General features: G+C 45.3%; 1 protein-coding gene across 2 annotated transcripts in view; it reads left to right on the forward strand.

The window, feature by feature from the left end:
• Nucleotides 1-5,007: 5,007 nt before the first annotated feature.
• The window catches only part of LOC310850771 (tumor necrosis factor receptor superfamily member 1B-like), a 41,071-nt gene continuing 21,190 nt past the window's right edge, over nt 5,008-24,888 (forward strand). Inside the window, exons 1-2 of one of the 2 annotated variants that reach the window (XM_083752692.1) lie at nt 5,008-5,159; nt 23,340-23,445. In XM_083752692.1, the coding sequence (XP_083608818.1) occupies nt 5,091-5,159; nt 23,340-23,445 (175 nt within the window). In that variant the 5' untranslated portion in view covers nt 5,008-5,090. Of the gene's footprint in view, nt 5,160-7,163; nt 7,300-23,339; nt 23,446-24,888 lie in introns of those variants that run through there. The other variant, XM_083752693.1, reaches the window with a different exon arrangement.

Consider the following 24,888-nt stretch of genomic DNA (forward strand, 5'->3'; position numbering starts at 1 on the left):
GCTACAGTTCCAGGCACCTATCTGAAATGCTGGGCAGCTGCTGCCAACAGTATGGACCACAGATTAGGAACCCCTTTCAACCACCTGAGGACAAAGGCCATTGATGGGCAGGGACAGAGGTAAAACTGGGTGGAGTAGTGGGTATGATTCTTACATTTTACAGTAGCTACATTCCAGCCTCACAAAAACCAAGAAGTTTATATGCACACACACGTCTCCATCCACCACCTAGGCAAGCATGGGGCATTATCACAGTTCAAAGACACATTTCACCCAAGCAAAACCACTTGAGGAGGGGAGGGGCGTGAGGGGCGTGCCCACTGGGAGGGGGGCTTTCCTAGGCAAAGGCCCATGGGATGAAGAGAAAGGCCTGGACAGCCACATTTGAGTCCATGCACCTGAGAAACTAATGTGCTCCACCACAAGAAAGAGTTTCAAAGCTTTACAGCAAACAGTCTTTAAAACAGTTACAATTAAATCTTACAAGATACAAAGGAACACATTGTTGTTAAACAAGCAAGCAATGTGGTCCAGTCTCTTTTTTTAGGTCCTAATACTATATCTACAGCAGTGGCCAGAGGAGAAATGACTGCACAGACAGAAGAAACACAATCGTGCAACTGTAGCAGCAAAACCAGACACCTGTATCTGCTCCAGCTGCAATAAAACTAGTCTCTCCCATATAGGTCTGTACAGCCACAGCAGGCGCTGTAACTCTCCTGAAGTTTGAGATTAGCCCCAAAGGGGCATTCTTCCATTGTCTCCCGAGACAGACAGATGTCAACAACAGTTCAATTAAAATTTCTTCTCTCTACTCCCAGAGAGAGATCCTAAGTACTGTAACTTGCTTGTATCATCATTGTGGAGCTTAGCTTCTGTTGCTGCTACTGCTGGCTCCACCAGTGACTAAAGACACTGGGCTTATCGGGTTTCATCTCCTGTAGTTAAAGATCTCTTGGTTTTCCAAAAATGAGTCATCACTTAGCCTAATGACTGAAAGGGAAACATCCAGCCTTTTCTGCTGCATTTGCCAGAGTGAAACCTCCCATGCCGAATGCAAACCTTCCATTGCTTTTGCATGGAGAAAGTCTCAGAAGCAAGGTGGACCAATGGCCTGATTCTGTACAATGAAGCCCTCCAGGACCCCCTGCCAGATACACCCTTCTCTGGCCCTGCTCCACACTCTCCTTCATGGCTTTTTTACCTGGCTTGAATGTGTCACTGAACTGTGATAATGCCTCTTGCTTGCCTGGATGAAGGACGGACAGACTGTGAGCATGTTGCTCTGACTTTTGATGACTAAGAGCCATAGCCGTCATGTTGCCCAATTTTGTCTCTGGCTCCACCCACCAACATGGGCACATGACCCCCTGGAAGATTGCCCAGGAAGGAATGCAGCCCTCAGGTTGGGGGAAAACCCCAGCCTTGTTCCAGTGTCCCCCCCACCCACCCACAAATTTTGTTAGCTCGTAATGAATGAACTGAGTCTCCTTGTGTCTCTACATGTGCAGTTTCCATCACGTCAGAGGATTTGCTTTTGCACCAATGAGCAACAGGAGGGTGCCAACAAATCCTGCCAAGACTACAAGGTTCAGTTCACCTGTCCAAAGACCTTTTGTTGATGTGCGATACATTGACGGGAACGGAAAGACACTTTGTATGCAGGGAAAGTCTCCTGCCTGTAACCATTAGGTACCACTGCTTGCCAGTGTACACAACGGTGAGCTACATGGAGCAATAATATGACTCTTATCAGATATTAGGTACCTTCGGGCACCAGGCCTTTGCTCAGCGTTCAAACCGAAACAAGGGTGAGAAATAGGAGCATACATAACTGACTTATACTGAGTCAGACCATTGGTCTATCTTGCTCCGTATTGTCTACACTGACTGGCAGAGGCTCTCCAGGATTTCAAGTGGCGGGTATTCCCAGTCCTACCAGGAGATGCTAGGAATTGGACCTTGGATCTTCTGAATGCAACACAGATGAGTTGTGGCCTTGCTTAATTACACTGGATTGTGGCCAACTACATTCTACTCAGACTGAACCCATTGAAATGAATGGTCCTATGGTAGTCATGGCTGTTAATTAAACGGGTCTACTCTGAGCAGGGTTAGTTTTCAAGCCATTATTTTCAATGCCACACTTTTATTTTATTTTTTAAAATTCTTTATTTTCTTAATAATAATTCTTAAGAAAATGCAGTTCAGCTGATGACCGCTCCTGAAAAATGTTGCGCAGGAGGAGAAATGCTGAATGCTCTCATAAGAGAGACTTCTCTCACCACCTGAAGTTCCCCTTGATTACTGATATAAAATGTCAACAAAGCATAATGATAACAAAACAGACATGCATAAAGTGTAAAATATTGACTAGGCAAATCAAGCGAACAAATAGAAAATAAAATAAACAGCGGGGGATATGAGTAACTGCAGCTCATCTATGAACTCGTAAACAGAAGGAGGTTAAGAAGATAGAGGGGTACCTCAGGTTACAGACACTTCAGGTTACAGATTCCACTAACCCAGAAATAGTACCTCGGGTTAAGAACTTTGCTTCAGGATGAGAACAGAAATCATGCTCCAGCGGCGTGGCAACAGCAGGAGGCCCCATTAGTTAAAGTGGTGCTTCAGGTAAAGAATCGTTTCAAGTTAAGAACGGACCTCCAGAACGAATTAAGTTCTTAACCCGAGGTACCACTATATATCAGAACACTCCTGGGGGCACAGAAAAAAGTGTTTTCTCCGCATGTCAGATTTCCCATTTACTCTGCATCCACTCTGCTTCCACCACTGGTTTAGAAAGTGGTGTTACATGCACAGTTTATATCTACGATCCATATTCTAACCTGTATCTATCATATTCTTTCTTGGAAATGCTGCATTTTTCCCAAACCAGCTTCCGTGCAAATAGAGAAAAAGAACCACAAAGCTACATTTTATGCCCCTGATATAAATGGAACCAAGTGGATTTGTTTGAAGTTTAGGTACAAGTCAGCTTGCAGAAGAGAGGTTGCATGGAGTTAAGACAGAAGGAGGAACTTCCAGAGTCCCAGATTATCCTTGAACCTTTATCTCTACGCTGACTTATCTCTCCCTATCGCTCTCTTTGTTGACTATACTGATATATCTTAGGTTGCATCCTGTTTCCAACTTCCTCCTCCTCACACTTACTTCTCTCTATCGGACCTCAAGAGGAGAAGTTCACGTTGGAGTTATCCTCTGAGAACAAAGGAGCAAAGAAGGCTGCCTTTTGTCTTCTCCAGATGAGATAATAATAATAATAATAATAATAATAATAATAATAATAATAATTTATTATTATTTATACCCCGCCCATCTGGCTGGGCCTCCCCAGCCACTCTGGGCGGCTTCCATAGAAACCAAAAATACAGTAAAATATCACACGTTAAAAACTTCCCTGAACAGGGCTGCCTTAAGATGTCTTCTGAATGTCAGGTAGTTGTTTATCGCTTTGACATCTGCTGGAAGGGCGTTCCACAGGGTGGGCGCCACTACCGAGAAGGCCCTCTGCCTGGTTCTCTGTAGCTTTGCTTCTCGCAATGAGGGAACCGCCAGAAGGCCCTCGGCGCTGGACCTCAGCGTCCGGGCAGAATGATGGGGGTGGAGACGCTCCTTCAGGTATACTGGACCGAGGCTAGTTAGGTTAGAGACCTATATATATATAAAAAAATCTACCTGAGTTATTTCCTTACTATAAATTACTTCGTTATTTTTCTTAGTCTACAATCATCTCCGTGTGTGAGACAAACAGGTGGAGTCTGCTCTCCAACCAGATTCGCTAGCCAAACGCCCCAGGCTTTATAGAATCGCAGAATGGTAGAAATGGAAGGGACCCAAGGGTCATCTAGTCCAGCCCCCTGCAATGCAGGAACATGCAGATAGTGCGTATAGGGATCGACCCTGTGGCCTTCAAAGAGCTCTATCAAGTAAATGGAGTCAAACTTCTAACAGGATTGCCACGGGGGAAATACCGGTAAACAGGCGCATCAGCAAGCAAGCTCTGTTGTATACAGGCGCCACGATTGTTGTCACGATCAGTATCACCATTCTAAAACGGATTCAGGACCAACAATGTTTCTTTTCTTTTTATTTTTAAAAAAATATTAAACAATTTCAACATAACAAATTATCAGTCCAAATAATCAATTACATTGTTTCCTCACACACCCCGCCATCCCTCCCACTCCCCCCCCCAAGAACTTCCCTCAGCAACCCTCTCTGATTCCTTTGCACATATTGTTCTCTGCACGTTATAAAATTGTACCTATCTTTGCCTTATCTATCAAATGTTCAACTAATAAATTTGCGGATGTTTATTCAAAACCTGACAAGGAGTTCAGATCATTTTGTTGTCTTTTTAAGTAATCTGTAAAAAAGTTTCCATTCTTCCTTGAAGTCGCGATCGCAGGACCGAGAAGCAGAAGCAAGCGTCTCCCTGTGTGTCACTGCGGGCTGGGGCTCAGCAACGGCGGCAGAAGTTCTTTGCACATGCTTAGATGTCACTGTTTCCAGCCTGGGAAGAATGCCTCTGAGCGCGTCCCGAGAACCGCCCCTCCTTAGCGATCGCTTATTCCGCGAGAGCGATGCCTCTGCGCGCGTATACAGTGGTACCTCGGGTTAAGTACTTAATTCGTTCCGGAGGTCCGTTCTTAACCTGAAACTGTTCTTAACCTGAAGCACCATTTTAGCTAATGGGGCCTGCTGCTGCTGCCACGCCGCCGGAGCACGATTTCTGTTCTTATCCTGAAGCAAAGTTCTTAACCTGAAGCACTATTTCTGGGTTAGCGGAGTCTGTAACCTGAAGCGTATGTAACCCGAGGTACCACTGTATTGCACAAAACTCTCCTCGGGATTGCGAGAAAGCGCTCTCTGGACGTGCTCAGAGGCGCCCGGTGTATCCCCCTACTTTGGCTCCTTGGGTCCAAGCGGGAAGCTGAGCGCGCTGGCTCCGGTGCCCAGCCCTCCTCCGGGCCGGCCCCTTCCCCGCCCCTTCGGATCTCGCCTCGACTTGGGGCGCCCGAGGCCACAGCCGCCGCTCCTTTCGCTTTCCGCTGCGAGTGAGCGAGATGTCGGCGCGCTGTCGCTCCGCGGGGCTCCTCCTCTATGGGGCGCTGCAACTGGTGGGGCTCCTGAAGGTAAGAGAGACAACCCCTTCCGTGGGCTCTCCCACCCCCAGGATAGAGTCGTCGTCCCCAGGTTCCCCCACCCGGTGTCCTTAGAGCTGCCCCGTCCCATTCAGCCCTCAACCAAATCACAGAGGCAGGCTCCCACCCAACCCCCATCAAGAGACCCCCCCCTTCTTTTCCTAGAAGCACAAAGCGCGACCCCCCACTATCCTATTCAGCTTCCCCTCCCCCCCACAACCCAGTCCACGGACACCCTCCCACCCCCCAAGCCAGCCCTCTACCGTGTCCTTAGGACCCCCAAGAACCGAAGCCAGGAAAAGCCTCTCAAGTCCGCCCCCCCTCCAGGTTCGTGCCCAGACAGTGCCAACCATTCCTGCTTTTCACTGTGGGTTTCCCTAGGGTTTATTTTTAATAACATTAAGCAGTTAAGAATCGTTTTTAATTAATTATACTCCATCCACTGCCAATCCCCTTTTAACAGATGCCTTATTGTGTCCTTAAAGCCCAGCCCCACATTCGATTCAGCACCTAAAGTTCTCTGGAGTGCATTCCATGTCTCCATGAGACAGGCAGACATCCAACAGGTACATGAAACAGTGTGACTATATATCACCATTCACGGGGAAGCTGCTATATTGCTCCTCCTCCCAGGATATTGCTCTGTCCCTTCCCCAGAGGCAGAAGGATTACAGTGGTACCTTGGGTTACATACGCTTCAGGTTACAGACGCTTCAGGTTACAGACTCCGCTAACCCAGAAATAGTGCTTCAGGTTAAGAACTTTGCTTCAGGATGAAAACAGAAATCGAGCTCCGGTGACGCGACAGCAACAGGAGGCCCCATTAGCTAAAGTGGTGCTTCAGGTTAAGAACAGTTTCAGGTTAAGTACGGACCTCTGGAACGAATTAAGTACTGAACCCGAGTACTGGCCTTCTGCTGCTGCACCGCCGGAGCACGATTTCTGTTCTCATCCTGAAGCAATGTTCTTAACCCGAGGTACTGTTTCTGGGTTAGCAGAGTCTGTAACCTGAAGCGTTTGTAATCCAAGGTACTACTGTACTTGCCTCCCCACCCTAAAAACATATATTTGAATCTCTCCACATTCAGTGGGGCAGGGAATGATTGATGGAAAATACAGGTTACCATAGCTATAAAACTTTTCAGCAGCTCGTATAGTCTTTGCATTACAAAGGACTTTGCATATACAGGCAAGGTACTAAATAAACACTGTGTAATGCAAAGGTTTAGAAACTTTGCGAAGACTAAGCCTTTGTAAATGCCTGGACTTTGGACAGTAGAATATATACAGTAATACCCAAGCAGGCATATGCAGCTTCACAACACTGAAGTGCAGACATTGTGTGTTCTATCAAGTCAATGTGTTCTGAAATATCTACCTGAGCCGACCGGATATTTCTGTCCAATGCTGACTGCGCCACAGCCATGAAATGCAAAGATCTGGTCGACCCAAACTCTGATATCCTCAAGAAGCAAGCCTGTTGCAACACGTGTGTTTGAAGAAAACGCCGCAGGCACATTTTAATTTATAGTCTTCTTCAGAGGCAACAAATTGGAAGAAAGCATTCCTTGTGGGTGGGCTCAGCAAATTCATACGATAGATAATTCTGCTGTTGCAGTTTTAAGAAAAATCGTCCGAGGCTCACCTGCGGTACAGAAGTCTCCAAGTCCCAAAGAGTCTCCGTCTTCACTTTTGTTGTAAAGATGTGCTCGGTTCTGCTTTGGGTTGCAACAACCTTTGCAGTCACCAGGACCAAAATATCTGGAGAAACCAGGCCAGGGGTGGTTGGATCCAGACCACGTTTCAGCTTCTTCCAGTGGGAGTTTTGAGCAGATAAGCATTAGACTGCCTGGTGCAGAATGTCTGGCTAGGAACAGAGTATTCCAGGTTCAAACTTCTTTGTGGCCGTGGACCAGTTGCGACCCTCTCAGCTTGGCCTACTTGGCAGGGGTGTTAGGAGGATAAAATGGGTGATAGGTAGGTGGGAGGGAGGGAGAATGGTGCTCAGCACTTTGGGCTCATTGAAAGAAAGGTGGGATGTAAATAAAACAAGTAGATACCCGTTGACAGTCCTCCAGGAATGTGTCTCATCCCATTTTCAATCACAAGCCTATTATGTGGTTACTCAGAAGTAAGTCCCAAGTTTTTGGTTTGAGTTTCCATTGAAATGAGGCTGCATTTTAATGTTTTAATGTTGTATTTTAATCTTGTTTTTAAGTTGTATTTCATTCAATTTGTTTTTATATCGGTTGTTAGCCGCCCTCCGGTCTTGGCTGCGGAGGGCGGGATATAAATAAAAATTATTATTATTATTATTATTATTATTATTATTATTATTATTAAGTGCATGGGATTGCAGCCTAAAGCTCACGGCCACCACATCTGGTGGCTGTCACTTTGCTCAGAGCTCACCCTTATTTGTTGGCGAAAAGTTTTTTTGCCAGGGAGGTTAGGTGATGTTGGTTGTTTATCGAGCATTTCTTCTGATTTGTTTGTGAGCTGGTTAGATGACATCACGCCAAGGAATTGTTATGCCACACTTTCCAGCACATTTTCCTGGCATGTTTCTTACTGCAAAAAAAGTCGTTTTCTAAAAAATAAAAATAGGAGAGACAGCAGGTTTGTTGAACAATGGCCCCAAATTCACTTCGGTTTCTGCTACCTGATCTTACTGGTGCCTGACTGTATCTCTTTTGCAAAATAGCAAATCTGGAAGTGTCCTGAATTTATTTATTTCTATAACACAATTTCTCTGCATGGGGCTGTGGCCAACTAAGTCCTACGTACTTAAGAGTGAACCCACTGCTACATCCAGTGCTGGCCTTAGGCATCTGGTTGGCCACTGTGAGAACAGGATGCTGGACTTAGATGGGCCTGATCCAGAGAGGCCTTCTTAAAATAAAACTTCAAGCCCTTTCTTAAAAACCCCCAACACAAAACTGCCCTTCCTATACCTGTCACACAGCTCTTTTGAGGCATGTCAATAACTTGTCTGTGTGGGATGGACTCTTGTGTTTAAGTTTCTTTTCTTTTCACCGAGTTGACATTTGCTGCTCACCACAACCCCTTTTTTTCTGGAGAAAGCACAATCAGTGAAGCCCTGGTATACATGGGAAGTTTGGGGAATTTACAGTTTCTTTTTTATTTTTTATCCCAATTCCCTCTCTCTCTCTTTGCATTGAATTTGCATTAGAACTCCTCTTGTCATTTTGTTGCACAATTTGAAAAAAAAAATTGTTGGAGACCTCTGCTTGGGATTTTGCAGTTCTAAATAATTATGCCATCGACAGAACCTCTACATGCGATCAGGACTGAGCTGCTTTTTCCTCTTCAACCAACCATAGGCAACACATGCAATGTTGAAAGCAAAGTCTTCATAATTACCGGTACACCCCGTATGCAAGTAGTGCGTGAAAGGGCCTGGATTTTATTGGAAAGTCCCAGGGCTCTTCCACTTGACTGAGCATTCGTTGTTTATTGAACATTCATCCTAATTTGCTTGCAAGAGCCTTATGAGAGTCTTAAACTATGTCTGGTCTTTATTGAGCATTTGTTTCAATTTCCAGTTTGCAGGACAAGGAGCATTCCTCCTCGTTTGCTTTGCATACTGTTTATACACCCACCCACCCCACACATTTCAATGCATTTCCTTTTTCCTAACTGCAAATGTATGGTTCCTTTTTTTAACAGTGGATTTGCTGTGTCAGGGTGACAGAGCACTTGAATCAACTTTAATTGCCCAAACCGAAATTTCTCTGTATGCGTTTGAATCCTTCTTGCAAAACAGTGACAGGCTGGAGGCACCCTCAGGCCTGATCTGGAAACAGCATCTTTCTTATTTTGACTTTAGGTCATTATTGTAGCTCCTTTTAATTTCTAAGGTTCAGCATCACTCGGTGAAACGGGGACTTTAACCTGAGTTTAGGGCCTTCTCGGTATGGCACCCACCCCATGGAATGCCCTCCCATCCGATGTCAAGGAGATGAGTAATTATATATCTTTTAGGAGACATCTGAAGGCAGCCCTGTATAGGGAAGCTTTTTAAGATTTAATGTTTTACTATGTTTTTATATATGCTAGTAGTTGCCCAGAGTTGCTGGGGCACCCCAGTCAGATGGATGGGGTACAAATAAATTATCATTATGATTACAATTACGTTACGATTACAGTGGTACCTCGGGTTAAGTACTTAATTCGTCTGTACTTAACCTGAAACTGTTCTTAACCTGAAGCACCACTTTAGCTAATGAGGCCTCCTGCTGTTGCCATGCCGCCGGAGCACGATTTCTGTTCTCATCCTGAAGCAAAGTTCTTAACCTGAAGCACTATTTCTGGGTTAGCGGAGTCTGTAACCTGAAGCGTATGTAACCTGAGGTACCACTGTATTATTACAACAAAAGTTTGGTCTTGTTTACTCCTTAGATTAACGGTGATAGCGGCAGGGCAAAGGCCAGAGGTAGACAGTGAAAGCATGACTCAAACACAGTGAAGACTCATATGCTGGGGGTAGGGACCATAAACAGTAAATACTTGACTGGCTAGTTTATGCTGAACTTCTTATCTGTTTCATATGTTTACCTTCAACTTAGTTTAGCAATGAGCAGCAAAGGTATAGAGGAATACAGGGTTATTTTTTTAGAAAAAGAGGTGCCAGAACGCAGCACAAACGCCTCCCTTGTTCTCTTATAATGACAATGGCGCCCACCTGAGAGGTGCCGGAACTGAGATCCAGCTGGAAAAAAAAGTCCTGGATGTATATTGGCAAAGGTTTGCATCCTGTTTTATGACAGACTGAACAGAAAGATCTCCCCCTTTCGTTGCAGATTTTATTAACTGAGAAAAGAAGGGGATTCCCAGATTTGAAGAATTAACTCAGAATGGGCAGCTATTAACAAGGCAGGACATTGGTAGTAGTATTAAAATAGATACATATATGTATATTTTCATATACAATATGCACATATAAGAGATCAGATGGGTTCAATAGAAACATCACAGCTCCAGCCCTTTCCGTAAGTGACCCTTATAGAGAAGAAAGTTCCAAAGGGATGATTGTGTCAAGCTGCTGATTCTGTAGGTTCACCCTATCAGCCAAAAAACAGGAAGAAGAAAAAGAAGAAGAAGAAAAGTTTGGATTTGAGATCCTGCTTTATCACTACCCTAAGGAGTCTCAAAGGGACACAGGTGGCGTGGTTGGTCTAAATCACAGAGCATAAGGCTTGCTGATCAGAAGGTCAACAGTTCGAATCCCCGTGATGGAGTGAGCTCCTGTTGCCTGGTCTCTGCTCCTTCCCTAGCAGGACCTAGCAGATCGAAAGCACATCAAAGTGCAAGTAGATAAATAGGTACTGCTCCAGCAGGAAGGCAAACGGCATTTCTGTGTGCTGCTCTGGTTTGCCAGAAGCGGCTTAGTCATGCTGGCCACATGACCCGGAAGCTGTCTGCGGACAAACATCAGCTCCCTCAGCCTATAAAGTGAGATGAACGCCACAATCCCAGAGTTGTCCATGACTGGACCTAATGGTCAGGGGTACCTTTACCTTTACCTTTAAGGAGTCTCAAACATTCTAACATTCTCCTTTCCCTTCCTCCCCCACAACAAACACTCTGTGAGGTGAGTGAGGCTGAGAGACTTCAGAGAGAAGTGTGACTAGCCCAAGGTCACCCAGCAGCTGCATGTGGAGGAGCAGGGAATCAAACCCGGTTCACCAGATTACGAGTCCACTGCTCTTAACCACTACACCACACCACACCACAACATCACAAGACAATAAAATAATAATCATAGGAGGCTTTAAAAGAACGAATGGTGTAAAATATATTACTTAGTGGAATACAAGGAACGTACCAGATGTTCATGCATGTTGCCAAATAAACACATATTTAGTGGGAATGTGCCAACCATGAGATTGTTTTGTCATGTTAATCACAAACAGCCCCTAAGCTGAAGCAAAGCCGGAGAGGTCTATTTCACCGCCGGCGGCATGTATTTTATGAGTCAGATTCCCCCCCCCCCCCGAAATGGCAAGAAGCATGACTTTTCCCATAGAATAACAAGGCGCGTCCTTCCACCCGTGAGAGATCACTAGATGAACAGGGTTGTAAGGTACGAGGAACATATTGGTATTTGCGGTAGGGGTGCGACTATGTACACAAGTTCGGGAAGCAGGTTGCAATAGAGATGGGTATTGTTGTTGGCCAGCAGGTCACCTTGGATGCTGAGCTATGTCTCTTATTCATTGATGAGAGTGCCAAGGCTAACCTTGCTTCTCGACAATTAATTCTCTCTCTGCTGGTTGCTGCTCGTCTCAAGATCTCTAAACTAAAAAAGGGAAGTGAAGAGGAAGAGGCAAGAATAATAATGCTGGCATTAAATCACGGTTAAGTTGAGGATGAAATCCGTATCCTTTGACGTGGGGATGGGGAAGTGGTGACCTTCCAGATGTTGTTGGGCTCTGTCTCTCATCAGCCCCAGCCAGCTTTGCCCAATGGTCAGGGATGATAGGAGATGCAGGCCAAGAGCATCTCGGGACCTAAGCTTGAAGAACACTTGTGTAGACAGTACAGAGCTAGATGGACCAATGGCCTGACGGAATCTAGCACAGGGAAATATAATCAGGTCCATGCCCGATCCAGTCCTAAATCAGTTCTCAAAATGCCCTGGGAAACCTGCAAGCGGGACCTGAGCACAAGAACACTTTCTCCTCCTGCGGCTTACAGCAACTGGTATTCAGAAGCATTTGGTGCTTCCAGCTATGGAGGCAAAGCATCACCATCATTGCTAGTAGCTAGTGATAGCCTGACCCTCCATGAATTTTCCTAATCCTCTTTTAAAGCCATGCACACTGATGCCCATCTCTGCCTCCTGTGGGAGTGACTTCTGTAGCCTAACCATGCGCTGTGTGTCCTTTCTGTTATCTGTTCTAAAACTCCCAGCATTCAGTTTTGTTGGTTGCTGAATGTTACAGGGAACCAGGCAGAGGGCCTTCTGGGTAGTGGCGCCTGCCCTATGGAACGCCCTCCCATCAGATGTCAAGAAAATAAGGCAGCCCTGTTTAGGGAAGTTTTAAATGACTGATGTTTTAATGTATTTTTAATGTCTTGTTGGAAGCCGCCCAGAGTGGCTGGGAAATCCCAGCCAGATGCGTGGGGTAGAAAATAATAATAATAATAATAATAATAATAATAATAATAATAATTACAGTCATACCTCTTGTTACCTTAGCTTCAGGTTACGTCTTTTCAGGTTGTGTCCCGCGGCAATCCGGAAGTACAGGAAAGGGTTACTTCCTGGTTTCCTCGCTCACGCATGCGCATATGCACAAAATGACGTCATGTGCATGCGCAGAAGCGGCGTATCACGACCCGCATGTGCACAGACGCGGGTTGCGTTCGCTTCAGGTTGTGAACGGGGCTCCGGATTCTGTTCACAACCAAAGGTACCACTGTATTATTATTATTATTATTATTATTATTATTATTATTATTATTATTATTATTGCATTCTAGGAGTTCTAGTGCTGCTTAAGAAGGAGAAAACTTTTCTCTAGCCACTTTTTCCATGCCACACACAATTTAAAAAAAAAAAAACTTACCCCGTGCCATCTCCTACTCTCCTTTTCTCACAATTTAAAATGCCCCAAACACTTTAACCAAGTGTGATTCTACCTTTCCTCATCTGGGAGTCACTCAGTCCTTTTGAACATTTAGGTTGCCTTGTATGGCTAGGCAACTTCTCAAACATGCGCATGTCTGTTCTCATGGTTTCTTTAGCTGCAATTCCTGCATTGCAGGGGATTGGACTCGATGGGTCCCTTCCAGTTCTTTGATTCTATGGTACGTCTCATCTCTCCCCCCCCCTCCCTAGAGCTTCCTAGAGCTTACAAGGGAAACTGCCTGCTCAACATTCCCATAGGAACAAGTGGCAATCCCACACACCAATTCCTGAACAAAATGTTTAATTAACAGCTGCCTCCCTGCCAAAATCTTATCTGAGTGAAACAGTTACTTGGAAGGAGTTGGAAAAGAACAATATTTGGCCAGAGGATAATCTCAGCTTTTCGAAACAATGCAAACGTTACCCCAGCCTCCCTTCCTATTTCATTTCCTAATACATTTTGCTGTTTGAGGCCAAACCAGAAATGGTACTGTATTTTTCGCTCTATAAGACGTTCTTTCTCCCTCCTAAAAAGTAAGGGGAAATGTGTGTGCATCTTATGGAGCGAATGCAGGCTGCGCAGCTATCCCAGAAGCCAGAACAGCAAGAACAACAATCCCTCGTGCTGTTCTGGCTTCTGGGATTCAGAGTATTTTTTTTTCTTGTTTTCCTCCTCCAAAAACTAGGTGAGTCTTATGGTCTGGTGCGTCTTATAGAGCGAAAAATACAGTACTTGTGGCACCTCTGCTGCCTCCAAACCTTCCCCACCAGCCACCTTCTGCTCCCTTGCTGTAACTGCAAGGAGGTCTAATCCAGTCTGTGTCTGTTTTCAGCTGTGATTCCATCACTTGGCAGCAAATTCAGGCTGTGCCATTAAAGCCGCTCTGGAGGTCTTCTCAAACAAAGATGCTACCCCAGACTTTTTGCAGGAAGTAAAGTGACGGTGAAATGCTTGCTTTGAAGCAACATCACCTTGCTTCCCTGCAAACATGTCAGGAGGAACGTTCAATAAGTAGGTCATTTGGGAGTGCCCAAAAATCTGTGCCCTGAAGCACAGAGTTTTATTATTTATTTGGGTTTGCTTCTCAATGCAAATTGACAGACTGGGGCCCTAGGACAGTGGCTGCTTCCTACCTAGAGGTGCTGGGATTGAACGCAGGAGCTTCTGTATGCAGTGCATCTGCTCTAACCACTGAGCTACAACCAGCTTAGCATATGCGTTCCTTTGCAGTGCACTTTTTAAGAGCACACCTCTGCTCTCTGTGCCACATGAGTGTGGGACCTTCAGCTGCCAAAATATTCCCATTAAAATCCCCCTTCATTAGTTGAATGGTTCCCTTTTCTTCCTATATACATAAAAACACAAGGCTGTCATCACACAGCCCACACTGGAGGATTTGTAGTACCTCACTGCAATCCTGGATCTGCATGAAGGGAGGGAGCAAAAGAGAATGTTAAAATTGCATTTTTAAACAATGGCAGGGGTTCGAATAAAGCAGGGTTGGGGGACACACGTGGGTCTGGCGAGCAACATAAGCAGGAGTGGTAGCCCCATGTCTTATATAATTTGCTCTTTGGCAGTACACACCTTTGAGAGCTAGTTACAGCTTTAGGTTAGGACTGGGCAGACCCCAATCCAAATTATCATTGAGCTACTCACTGCCTTTCAGCTCAGTTCTACCTCGCAGGGTTGTTGTGAGGGCAAAAAAAAAATGGGAGGAAGCATGTATGCTGCCTTGAGCTCATTGAAGGCAAAGTGAGGATACCAGTGCAAATAGTTGTGCAGTAATTTTTCCATGCTGAGCTGCAGTCTCCCTGCAGCAAAGCTTGCTACCTCCTTAACACCCACACTCATGGTTTGCACAAGGGGGTGAGGGGAAGGTATTGCAAATAGGCAAATTACAGGAAGTGTGACTCAAATCCATCTCCGAAGTGTGACTCTCACGTTAAGAGTATCGCTGTGTTTTGGAAAGGGCTAACGTAACAGTTAGGAAATAACAGCACCTTGCAGTGAGTCATCGCCCCAGAATGAAGAAACCCACAGACAGCTGTGCCAAGTATCAAACAGGCATCTGATTAAGCCAAGGAGAGAACAGCATTTGTTGTTTTTTTAGAAAATCGATAAAGATAATATTGGAAACTGCCCTGTGCCAATTGGTCCATGTAGCTCAGTGTTGTCTACACTGACTGGCAGTTGCTCTCCAGGGATTCAAACAGGAACTTCTCCCACCCCTACTTAGAGAGGCCTTTAGTGGTTGAACCTGGAGCTTTCTGCATGCAAAGCTGTTGCTCTACCACCAAGCTACGGTCTTTCTTTTAAACGTGAAGTAAGATTCTAGCCCTCATGTTTCTGGAGAAAGGGCTGAATTATACTGAGTCAGACAAGCAGCCCACCCAGCCCAGAACTGGCAGTGCTCTTCAGGGTTTCAGGCAGAGGGATGCTGTGTCAACTCAATGCTGCTGATAATAATTAGTGTTTATTAAATCTGTATACCACCCTTCACCCGTAGAACTCAGGGCAATTCACAACATAAAAATACAAGATAAAAAACCCCCCACAAAATACATAATCAAAACAAGAACAAACCAATAACCCCACTCCGGTAAACACATTTAAAAGGGTATAGAGTTTATAGGGCAATCTTGGGAATGACGCCACCCACACCCCACAAGTTTTCATGCAGCAGCTGTCAGGGCAGTGGTGTGGTTTAGAACTTCGAATTGTAGAGGTGGAAGGGACCCCGAGAGTCGTCTTATTTTTGATTTTCATTGTTATTCATGTTTTTATACTGTATTTTATGCTGCTTTTATAATTAAGTGTTTTAAAGTGTTTTAAATTTGTTGTTAGCTGCCCTGAGCCTGGTTTTTGAACTGGGAAGGGCGGGGTATAAATAAAATTTACTATTACTATTATTATTATTATTATTATTATTATTATTATTATTATTATTATTATTTCGACTCCCTTCAATGCAGGAATCACAGCTGACAAACAGTGGGCAGTTGGCCATCCAACCTCTGCTTAAATATGTCAAAGGAAGAACGTTTTATTTTTTTTCTGAGAGGCCAATGTTCTCGGAGTTGCCATCTTCCAGGAACTTTGTCCGATAACGGTAACGGGCTTGGCTGAAACCCCAAAGGGCTGCTCTCCATCTCTGATAGTCACCTGTCAGGTGCCTGCTTATCTCATTGCAGAGCCCACCAGAAACAGGTGGAGGACACAAATGCCCACTTGTGCTGATGTTAGAACTTTTCCCAAGTGGACCCCCAAAATTCTCCACCCTACGTGCAGGTGGTTTGGGAGGGTGGCAGCGACTACTTAGCTGAATTTCTCCAGGGGGGAGGAGAAATTGCCCAGTGCTTTCTCAGGCTCACCATTGACCTCAACACAGCATTGCAAGAGGGTGCCGATCAGGGCTGTTGTGTGGCCTGGGGAGAGTCCCAAGGGCTGTATAGGGATTCCTGGGTCAGGGGGACATTCTTTCCCCGGGCCTGAGGTTAACCACCACGCCATAGCAGACCTTTGGAATGGGCTTTCCCCGCACAAGTGAAATTTGGGTCATGTGTAGGATGCGCATCCAAAAGCCCCCCTTTCGGTGCGACAGCGGCGTTCTTGCACAAGAGTGTGGTCTCACAATGAATCATGCGCTCTGCCTTTCCTGGGCTTCTTCCTTGCCCCTCTCTGTGAGCAAAATGTGGTTGGTGTTTCTTTCTTAATATCACTCAATGGACATTTATGTTTTTCGGAGGGAGCAGGGAGCAGAACTTCGGTTCCCTTTTTCATATGTGCAAAATTTTGCTGCTTTGCGCAGCAACCTCAGATATTCTGTTCTTCTTTTTCTTTCTTTCCACAGCCACAGGTTCTGATGTCAGAAAGTGGGTGGCTTCATCACTGTGGTTTTGTCATGCAGCCGGTATGGCTATTCTTTCTGTTGTTTCCTGTCTCCATCTCAGCATATTACCCCCACTTTAGCTGTTAGCATTATGTGTTCTGGGCGGGCAGAGTTAGTCAGCCAGTCACCGCTTCTCCCCCTTTTGAGTTACCTTCTCACCTGAAGAGGGGGTCTGGCTAACCTTCTGCTTTCCTCTGTGACCTTGAGGTCTACCACAACTGATGAGCGCAGGGTGGGCTGGTCTCACGTGCGCGAATGAGCAAATCTGTCAGTTTTAGTTCTCTCCGCTCATCACTTTTTCCAGTCTTCAGCTGAATTCTCCACATTTCCACATCAGTTTGCAATTTCGTTTCTTTTCTTTAAAAAAAAAGTCATTGTGAAAATTCACCAGAGTTTTCATCCAAATTTCTTACTGGGGCAGTATTCAGCTACATACAGTTGTACATCGGAAGTCGAATGGAATCTGTTCCGGAAGTCCAATTGACTATTAAAATATTTGAAAACCAAAGCGTGGCTTCTGATTGGCAGCAGAACATTACACTCCAAGACTGTTTCTCATTGCTCCTCTATAATCCCTTGTGCCCTTGGCATATAGATTTTTGGCGCACCTGAAGGCGGGAGGGACCATGGACTGTAAACTCAAAAAGTTTGCTTCCTGCCACCTTTCAGACTCCACAAGTGACTTCCCCTTGAGTTGACTTTGACTCATACCAGGAGATACCTTTATGAGCATGATGAAGAGATTCAGTTTCAGGTACTGGGCTGATCCTGACAATAATGCCAAACCATGGCTTGCTGCTACATCAGTGCATCTCAAGGACTCCAATTCTTCCCTTTCCCTTTGCATGCAGTGATCCTCCCTTTCTGCACAGGGCAGCTGTAGTTTAATGTTTCATCAAAACTGGTAAACCATGGCTTGTTCTTGCCAAGCAGCTCAAGGCTAGGAAGCATGGTTAGGGCTCTCCTAATAGCGAAGGGATAATCAATAGTCATTGAGTAATCCTGAGTGTGCAGCTTGACTTAGTAAGAACATAAGGAATGCGGAACAGAGCTATTCCAAGTAGACTAGTATCCTTGGCAAGAAATCCAACCACTACTTGTGAGATGGTCCACCACAAATGCGCCAGTAGCTCAACGATGGGCCAAGCCCAACTTTCTGCTAATTCTTGTGACATGATTCTCTGTGGTGTCAGTGATCTTCCTTTCAGCCCTGTTTATCTACCATGCAGAAGATAAGTACTTTCTGGAAAACCTCAGCCACATCACTCAATTGCATTTATTTAATGTGGTCTGCTTTATCTTTCTCTTTGTTCTTGAATGGAAGATTTCTAGATTAGGAGCTACACTGCTGAATGAGGTTGACTTTTAATTTGACTTTTAATTTTGCAGTGGACCTTGATCTTGTGTGTTCTGTGCAAACCACAAACAGATTGGCCTAAAAATAGTTCAGGCAGCTGCAAAACTCTTCCCTTGCGACGTGCCCCACCCCCACGTCCAGCTGCCCTGTTTTCGATGTCTTAAATAATGTCTGTTCACAGTTGCAAGCCTTGCGGTTTTTCTATTGCTTGCCGCATTTTCCTGAGTGATGCTTGTTGGAGCTGCTGAGCCATGCAGTTAAGAAATGTGAATTTTCATCATCGTCATCATCAATTAATATCATTGACATCAATTTCAACAGTGCTTTGAAAGTGAGTATCCCCATCCCACTTTGCATCTCTGTTGGAACTATTTTTTTTATGTGGAATCATTTTTAAAGGTTGTATCCAGTTAAGGCCCCCTATGCACTACTGTTTAACAGCTCTTACCATCATTCCTAATATTCAGTTCCAAGTCTCTTTTCTTATAATCTGAATCCATTGGTTTGTGTTCTACCTGCTGGAGCAGCAGAAAGCAAGCTTGCTCTATGTGGCAGCTGTTCAACTATCTGAAGATGGCTTCTCAGTCTTCTCTTCTCCAGGATCAAACCATGACACTTCTTCCTCTTCCCTGCTGTGAAATTATCCCTTTAGATGTTCATATGCCAACCACCTTGAACACCAGTAGACAACACTGCCCCTAGGTAAAAAAGGTAAAGGGCCTTTGGCTGGTTAAGTCCAGTCAAAGGTGACTATGGGGTTGCAACGCTCATCTCGCTTTAAGGCATAGGGAGTCAGCATTTATCCACAGACAGTTTTCTGGGTCATGTAGGCAGCATGACTAAACTGCTTCTGGTGCAACAGAACACTGTGACAGAAACCAGACCACACGGAAACGCTGTTTACCTTCCTGCCGCAGCAGTACCTATTTATCTACTTGCACTGGTGTGCTTTAGAACTGCTAGGTTGGCAGGAACTGGGACAGAGCAACGGGAGCTCACTCATATCACGCACAGGGATTCAAACCGCCAACCTTCTGATCGGCAAGCCCAAGAGGCTCAGTGATTTAGACCATCTTTGCCCCTAGAAAGCAGCCAAGTGGTGGAACCATCATACTAAATTGCTCCGTGGGCTCTTAGCCTATTGCTTCATCTGCTCAGGTTTCTCAGACTTCTGCCATGAAACTGAATGGTGGAAGGTTTAAGACCGTATACAGTAAAGTATACAGTAAAGACGTGGGTGATGCTGTGGGTTAAGCCACAGAGCCTAGGACTTGCCGATCAGAAGGTCGGTGGTTTCAATCCCTGAGACGGGGTGAGCTCCCATTGCTCGGTTCCTGGTCCTGCCAACCTAGCAGTTCGAAAGCACATCAAAGTGCAAGTAGATAAATAGGTACCGCTCTGGCGGGAAGGTAAACGGTGTTTCCATGCACCACTCTGGTTTGCCAGAAGCAGCTTAGTTATGCTGGCCACATGACCTGGAAGCTGTACGCCGGCTCCCTCGGCCAATAAAGCGAGATGAGCGTCACAACCCCATAGTTGGCCACGACTGGACCTAATGGTCAGGGGTCCCTTTGCCTTTTACCTTTATTTTACACAGAGCATAGTGAAATTCCAGAACAGGAGGCAGTAATGGACACCAATGTGAGTGGCCTTAAAGGAGGACCAGACACATTCATGGAGGAGAAGGCCTATTGATAGCCACTGGCCATAATGGCTATGCTCTGTCTCCTCAGCTGGAGGCAGAAATGCTTTTGAACACCAGTTCCTGGAAACCACAGGAGTGGCAGGTGCTCTTCTGCTTGGGTGCTGCTTGCGGGTTATCCACAGGCATCTGGCCGCAACTTTGAGAACAGGATGCTGGACTAGATGGGCCATTGGCCTGATCCTGCAGGCTCTTAGGTTCTTAGGCTAATCTATTGCAGCTTCCATTCTTCTTCTCAAAAGGAATTCAAGTTTGCCCTCTTTTTTCAAATTCTCTCCCTTGTTAAAACTTTCCTAAATGTCATGAAATGCACAAGGCAGACTCTGATGTGCATTGTGATGTTTCACGTGGCCAGCACTGTCTCAGCTCAGCTTGCAATTCCTTAGAAGTTCTTTGAACCGAGAGCAAGCCCCTCTGCTCCAAACTATTTCTGGTTTCAAGCTTAAGCTAAAGTCAGCAACAGCCCAAACCAGACATGCAATCATTCCTTCCTGGGTTTTTCTGAGGGGGCTAACACCCAGAACTGTATTGGTGTCTTGCTCCTCAAAGCGCCAACTTAAACACATTAAAAAGAAAAAGGAAAACAAGTAACTGGATTGTTGCTAGCTTATTTTTTTTATTGGCCCACAGCCCACTTAGAGAGAGTTCTTAGTTCTGAATGCTGTTAAATGCCTGTCAGAGAAGTAATTGAAACATTTTCCCTGTGTACTAAAATGACACTTCCCTTTCAGTGCAGATGTTTATCTTGGCTACCAAAGAACAAACTTAGTCAAGTCACTGTGGGGTTTACAGTAAAGCATAGAGGAAGGCTGCCCTTGATTTTGGCCTGTTCCACCTTTTGTTCCTACTTCTGATTTCTCTTATTATCTCCATGCAGATTATGTTTGCACATGTTTATTAGGCTAGCAATTGGCCTAGATAGGTATACAGGAAGCTGCCTTGTACCAAGTCAGAACAGTGGCTCATTTACCTCAGTATTGTCTACACTGACTGGCAGTGTCTACACTAGAATTTCAGACAGGGGTCTCTCTCTCCCAATTCTACCTGGAGATAGGTAACGGTAAAGGTAAAGACCCCTGGATGATTAAGTCCAGTCAAAGGCAACTGTGGGGTTGTGGCACTCATCTCGCTGTCAGGCTAAAGCATTTGTCCACAGACAGCTTTCCGGGTCATGTGGCCAGCATGACTAAACTGCTTCTGGTGCAATGGGACACCGTGATGGAAACCAGAGTGCACCGAAATGCCATCTACCTTCCCGCCACAGTGGTACCTATTTATCTACTAGCACTGGTGTGCTTTCGATCTGCTAGGTTGGCAGGAGCTGGGACAGAGCAACAGGAGCTCACCCCATTGCGGGGATTTGAACCACCAACCTTCCGATCGGAAAGCCCAAGAGGCTCAGTGGTTTAGACCACAGCGCCACCTGGAGACGCCAGGGATTGAACCTGGGATTTCTCCATGCAAAGCAGTGCTCTGCTACTGAGCTGCAGCCCTTCTTCCAAGGCAAGGCAGAATCAAGAGAGAAGCAGGAGTGTGTTCATCGCCTTTCTGTGAAATGCCTCCTGATTGGCTCTCTAAGGTCTCAGACAGGGAGTCCTACACGGAGATACCAGGGATTGAACTTGGAACCTGAAGTTCTACCACTGAGCTGCTGGGTTTCTAGGTTTTTGGCGGTGACAGGGTGGGTGTGGGTGGGACAACCAGTTAGAAGCCACTTGAGCATGTAATTAGGGTGGATTTGATTTAAATCCAATCAATTTAAATCACTAGTCAGTAAGACTTGATTTTTTTTTTTTTTTACAGAAAGACTCATTTTTGCTGGTATAAACTTAATATTTACAACCAGATGAAGGTTTCATTTTTGGAATAATAAATTTTCAGAGTAGTTTTTACAGTTATATGCAAAATTACTGATTTGGTTATACTATTAGAAATACAGAGACAGAAAATTATGAAATTATTGTGAGGTTTAATACGCTGTTTGTATTTGGACAACTTTTCTGCTGTACTTTATTGGAAGGAGAAAAATAATCATTTCCTTAATAACAATTTATTTAACTCAAACAATAACTCAATAGCGTATGTATCCATGTTTGTTAATTGATGTGGTTAAGCATTTTTTTTTAGACTGAGTTTTAGCACATGTGAAACACTTAAAGCAAATCCTTATTTCCTGATGAATAGCCTTTGGACTATAATGTAACTTAAATAGAAAACTAGAAAGATCCCCCCCCCAAAGCATTTTATTTTTAAAATCCAACTTAAATTTTAAAAATCTTATTTTATTTTATTTTTTAAAAAAACCCATTGATTTTTATCGACCCTGCATGTAATAAATCTCTTCTTCTCATACCCTCTGTTCTGCATATTGCGCCGTCAACTATTTCTGAACCATCGTTTCTAACAGCATGAAACTCATACGCACAAGATACTCCAGAGTACCTTTTTGTGGCCTTGTTGTGCCCATAAGAAACAGAAGCCTGTGGAGTCACTTTTTCCCCACACAGCTGCGCACTTTGATGCCTTTCAGCAGAGTTATTGATTTCAAGGTGTTGTACTGACCACTTCTATGTTGACTCCTACATTAGGAAGCTTTGGCGCCAGTGATGAGTTTGCCGCAGAGTCCAATGCCATTTCATTCCCATGCTGCTGTGGTCGCCTGGTCAGTGGCGGCACAGATCAGCTCCCTCATTAATCTGCCAGCACATCCACATGGTTGGCCCTGAAATCCTGTGTATAATGCCATCTGGAGAGAACACCAACTTTTCTCCAAATCAAAGCCCTTGGGTTTCAGCTTAGAGCAGGGTTTCCCAAACTTGGGTTGTGTTCGGACTACAATTCCCATCATTGCTGACCACTGGTCCTGCTAACTGGAGGTGATGGGAGTTGTAGTCCCAAAACAACTAGACCCCCAGGTTTGAGAAACACTGGCTTTGAGGTTGTTGGAACCAGTTGCCTGGGCTCTGGACGCTGTCATGATGAACTCCTGTGCTTCAAGATTCACCATGACACCACCATGGCTGAAATACTAGTTATACCTTGGTCTGCTTGGGTCACACATTAGTTCTGCCCAAGGGTGAACTAGGACTGGATTTGCTATCTCCTATGCCCCTAATCAGTGCCTCACCCTTTCCTGAGGAGCTCAGGGTAAAGGTAAAGGGACTCCTGACCATTAGGTCCAGTCGTGACCAACTCTGGGGTTGCAACACGCATCTCGCTTTATTGGCCGAGGGAGCTGGTATACAGCTTCCGGGTCATGTGGCCAGCATGACTAAGCCGCTTCTGGTGAACCAGAGCAGTGCACGGAAACATCGTTTACCTTCCTGCCGGAGCGGTACCTATTTATCTACTTGCACTCTGATGTGCTTTCGAACTGCTAGGTGGACAGGAGCAGGGACCGGGCAACGGGAGCTCACCCTGTCGCGGGGATTCGAACCGCCGACCTTCTGATCAGCAAGTTTAACCCACAGCGCCACCCACGTCCCACAGATCTCAGGGTAATGATGGCCAAACTCAAGCTTTCTCTCCACTCAAGACCTATTTTCTCTCTTGATCTCTGCAGGTGTCCTCACTACCGTACACCCCCCAGAATCAGAACCAGTGCCACAATCGAAGCACGGAGCGATATGACGAAGCCATCCGTAAATGTTGCAGCTTGTGCCCTCCAGGTAATATGTTTGCAGTCAGTCCTAAACGTTAAGCGGATGCATTCAGCCAGCTCATTCATCCAGCTCATGGGCATCTGAACAGGAAATGGGTGTGTTGATGGAGTTTGTCCACTAGGGCAAATGGAGCCCCATCAAGCTCAGCCTCAATCTCCTCTGAGCCCAACTGCTCTTCTTTATTACAGCAAGTGGCCCTGTCTGTCAGCTTCCTCCTCCATAGTCTCAGTGTTGCCCTTGCAGGAAGGAGGAAGAGGAGCGAGAGGCAAGCAAAGGTGCAGTTAGTTGTTTCTGCCCGTCATTTCTTCTGGCTCCAGCAGTTGTTGATCTCTCTGCAGTCTGTCCCAGTGGGCACCAGCCACCACTGGCCCTCTCCCTGTACAATATGAAGAAACTCCAGGTGTCAGGCAGCAGGAGAACCAACCCCCATGGAAGGTCACCAGGAACTTATAAGACAAGGAAAAGTCCTTACCACCTTCTTTCTATTCAATATTTACAAAGAGAGGCTTGAGAATGCAGCCTCTTCAAATAGTGGTGTTGTCCCGAGTAAATCTCCACCCCCCTTTTCTTCCACTTCCTTTTTTTTAAATAGTTTTTATTAAAAATTTCAACATAAGAAATCAAAAACATATCATCTTCATTCCCCCGCCATTTCCCCCCTCCCTGAAAAAAACCCTCCTTCCCACCCCCTATCCCCCAGACTTCCCTTAGTTCCTCTCTCTGGTTTTTCAACACGTATTATTCTCTGCATAGTATAAAATTGTAAAAAAAACCTTAAATAATCTATCTATTATGTTAACAATAATAAATTTGCGTATGTTTATTCAAAACCTGCCAAGGTGTCCCATTCATTTTGTTGTTTAAAGTAATTTGTAAAAAGTTCCCATTCTTCTTTAAAGCCACAGTTGTCCTTGTCTCGCAGTTTGTATGTCAGTTTCACCAGTTCTGCATAATCCATCAATTTCCCTTGCCACTGTGCTTTTGTGCCTTTTCTTCCACTTCCTCATTCATCAACAGCACACGCACACACCCTTTACGGTTGCCACTTAGGGCCATCTGTCTCCGTGTTCTTTGCTCTCCTACTTTTAAGGCTTGCCAGGTTCTGGGAGATGGTGGGTCTGGAATGCTTTCTAGTGATAACATGTCAGGCAGCTGCTCCTGCTCTGTCTCCTTCTCCTCATCCTCTCCCATTATTTCCCAAATTTCCCCCTCATCTTCCTCCGAGCTGTGACCTCCCGCAAACCCCTGTTGTAATTCTGAACTGTCTTCTTCTTCTCTGGAAGGGTCCGGCTGGGGAGGCGGTCTCCACCATTCCTCCTCCTCTGCCCAGTCCCTAACTTCCACCAGGGGTCCATAACTTCCATCCAGCCGTTCTCTCCCCTGCCACCCAGTTTTTCAAAACTCTGGGCCATGTGCACTCTACGACAGAAGCAAGTCTTTGCCCTCCCC

The sequence above is a fragment of the Podarcis gaigeae genome (genome assembly GCF_964106915.1).
Source record: "Podarcis gaigeae genome assembly, chromosome: 8".
NCBI lineage: Eukaryota > Metazoa > Chordata > Lepidosauria > Squamata > Lacertidae > Podarcis > Podarcis gaigeae.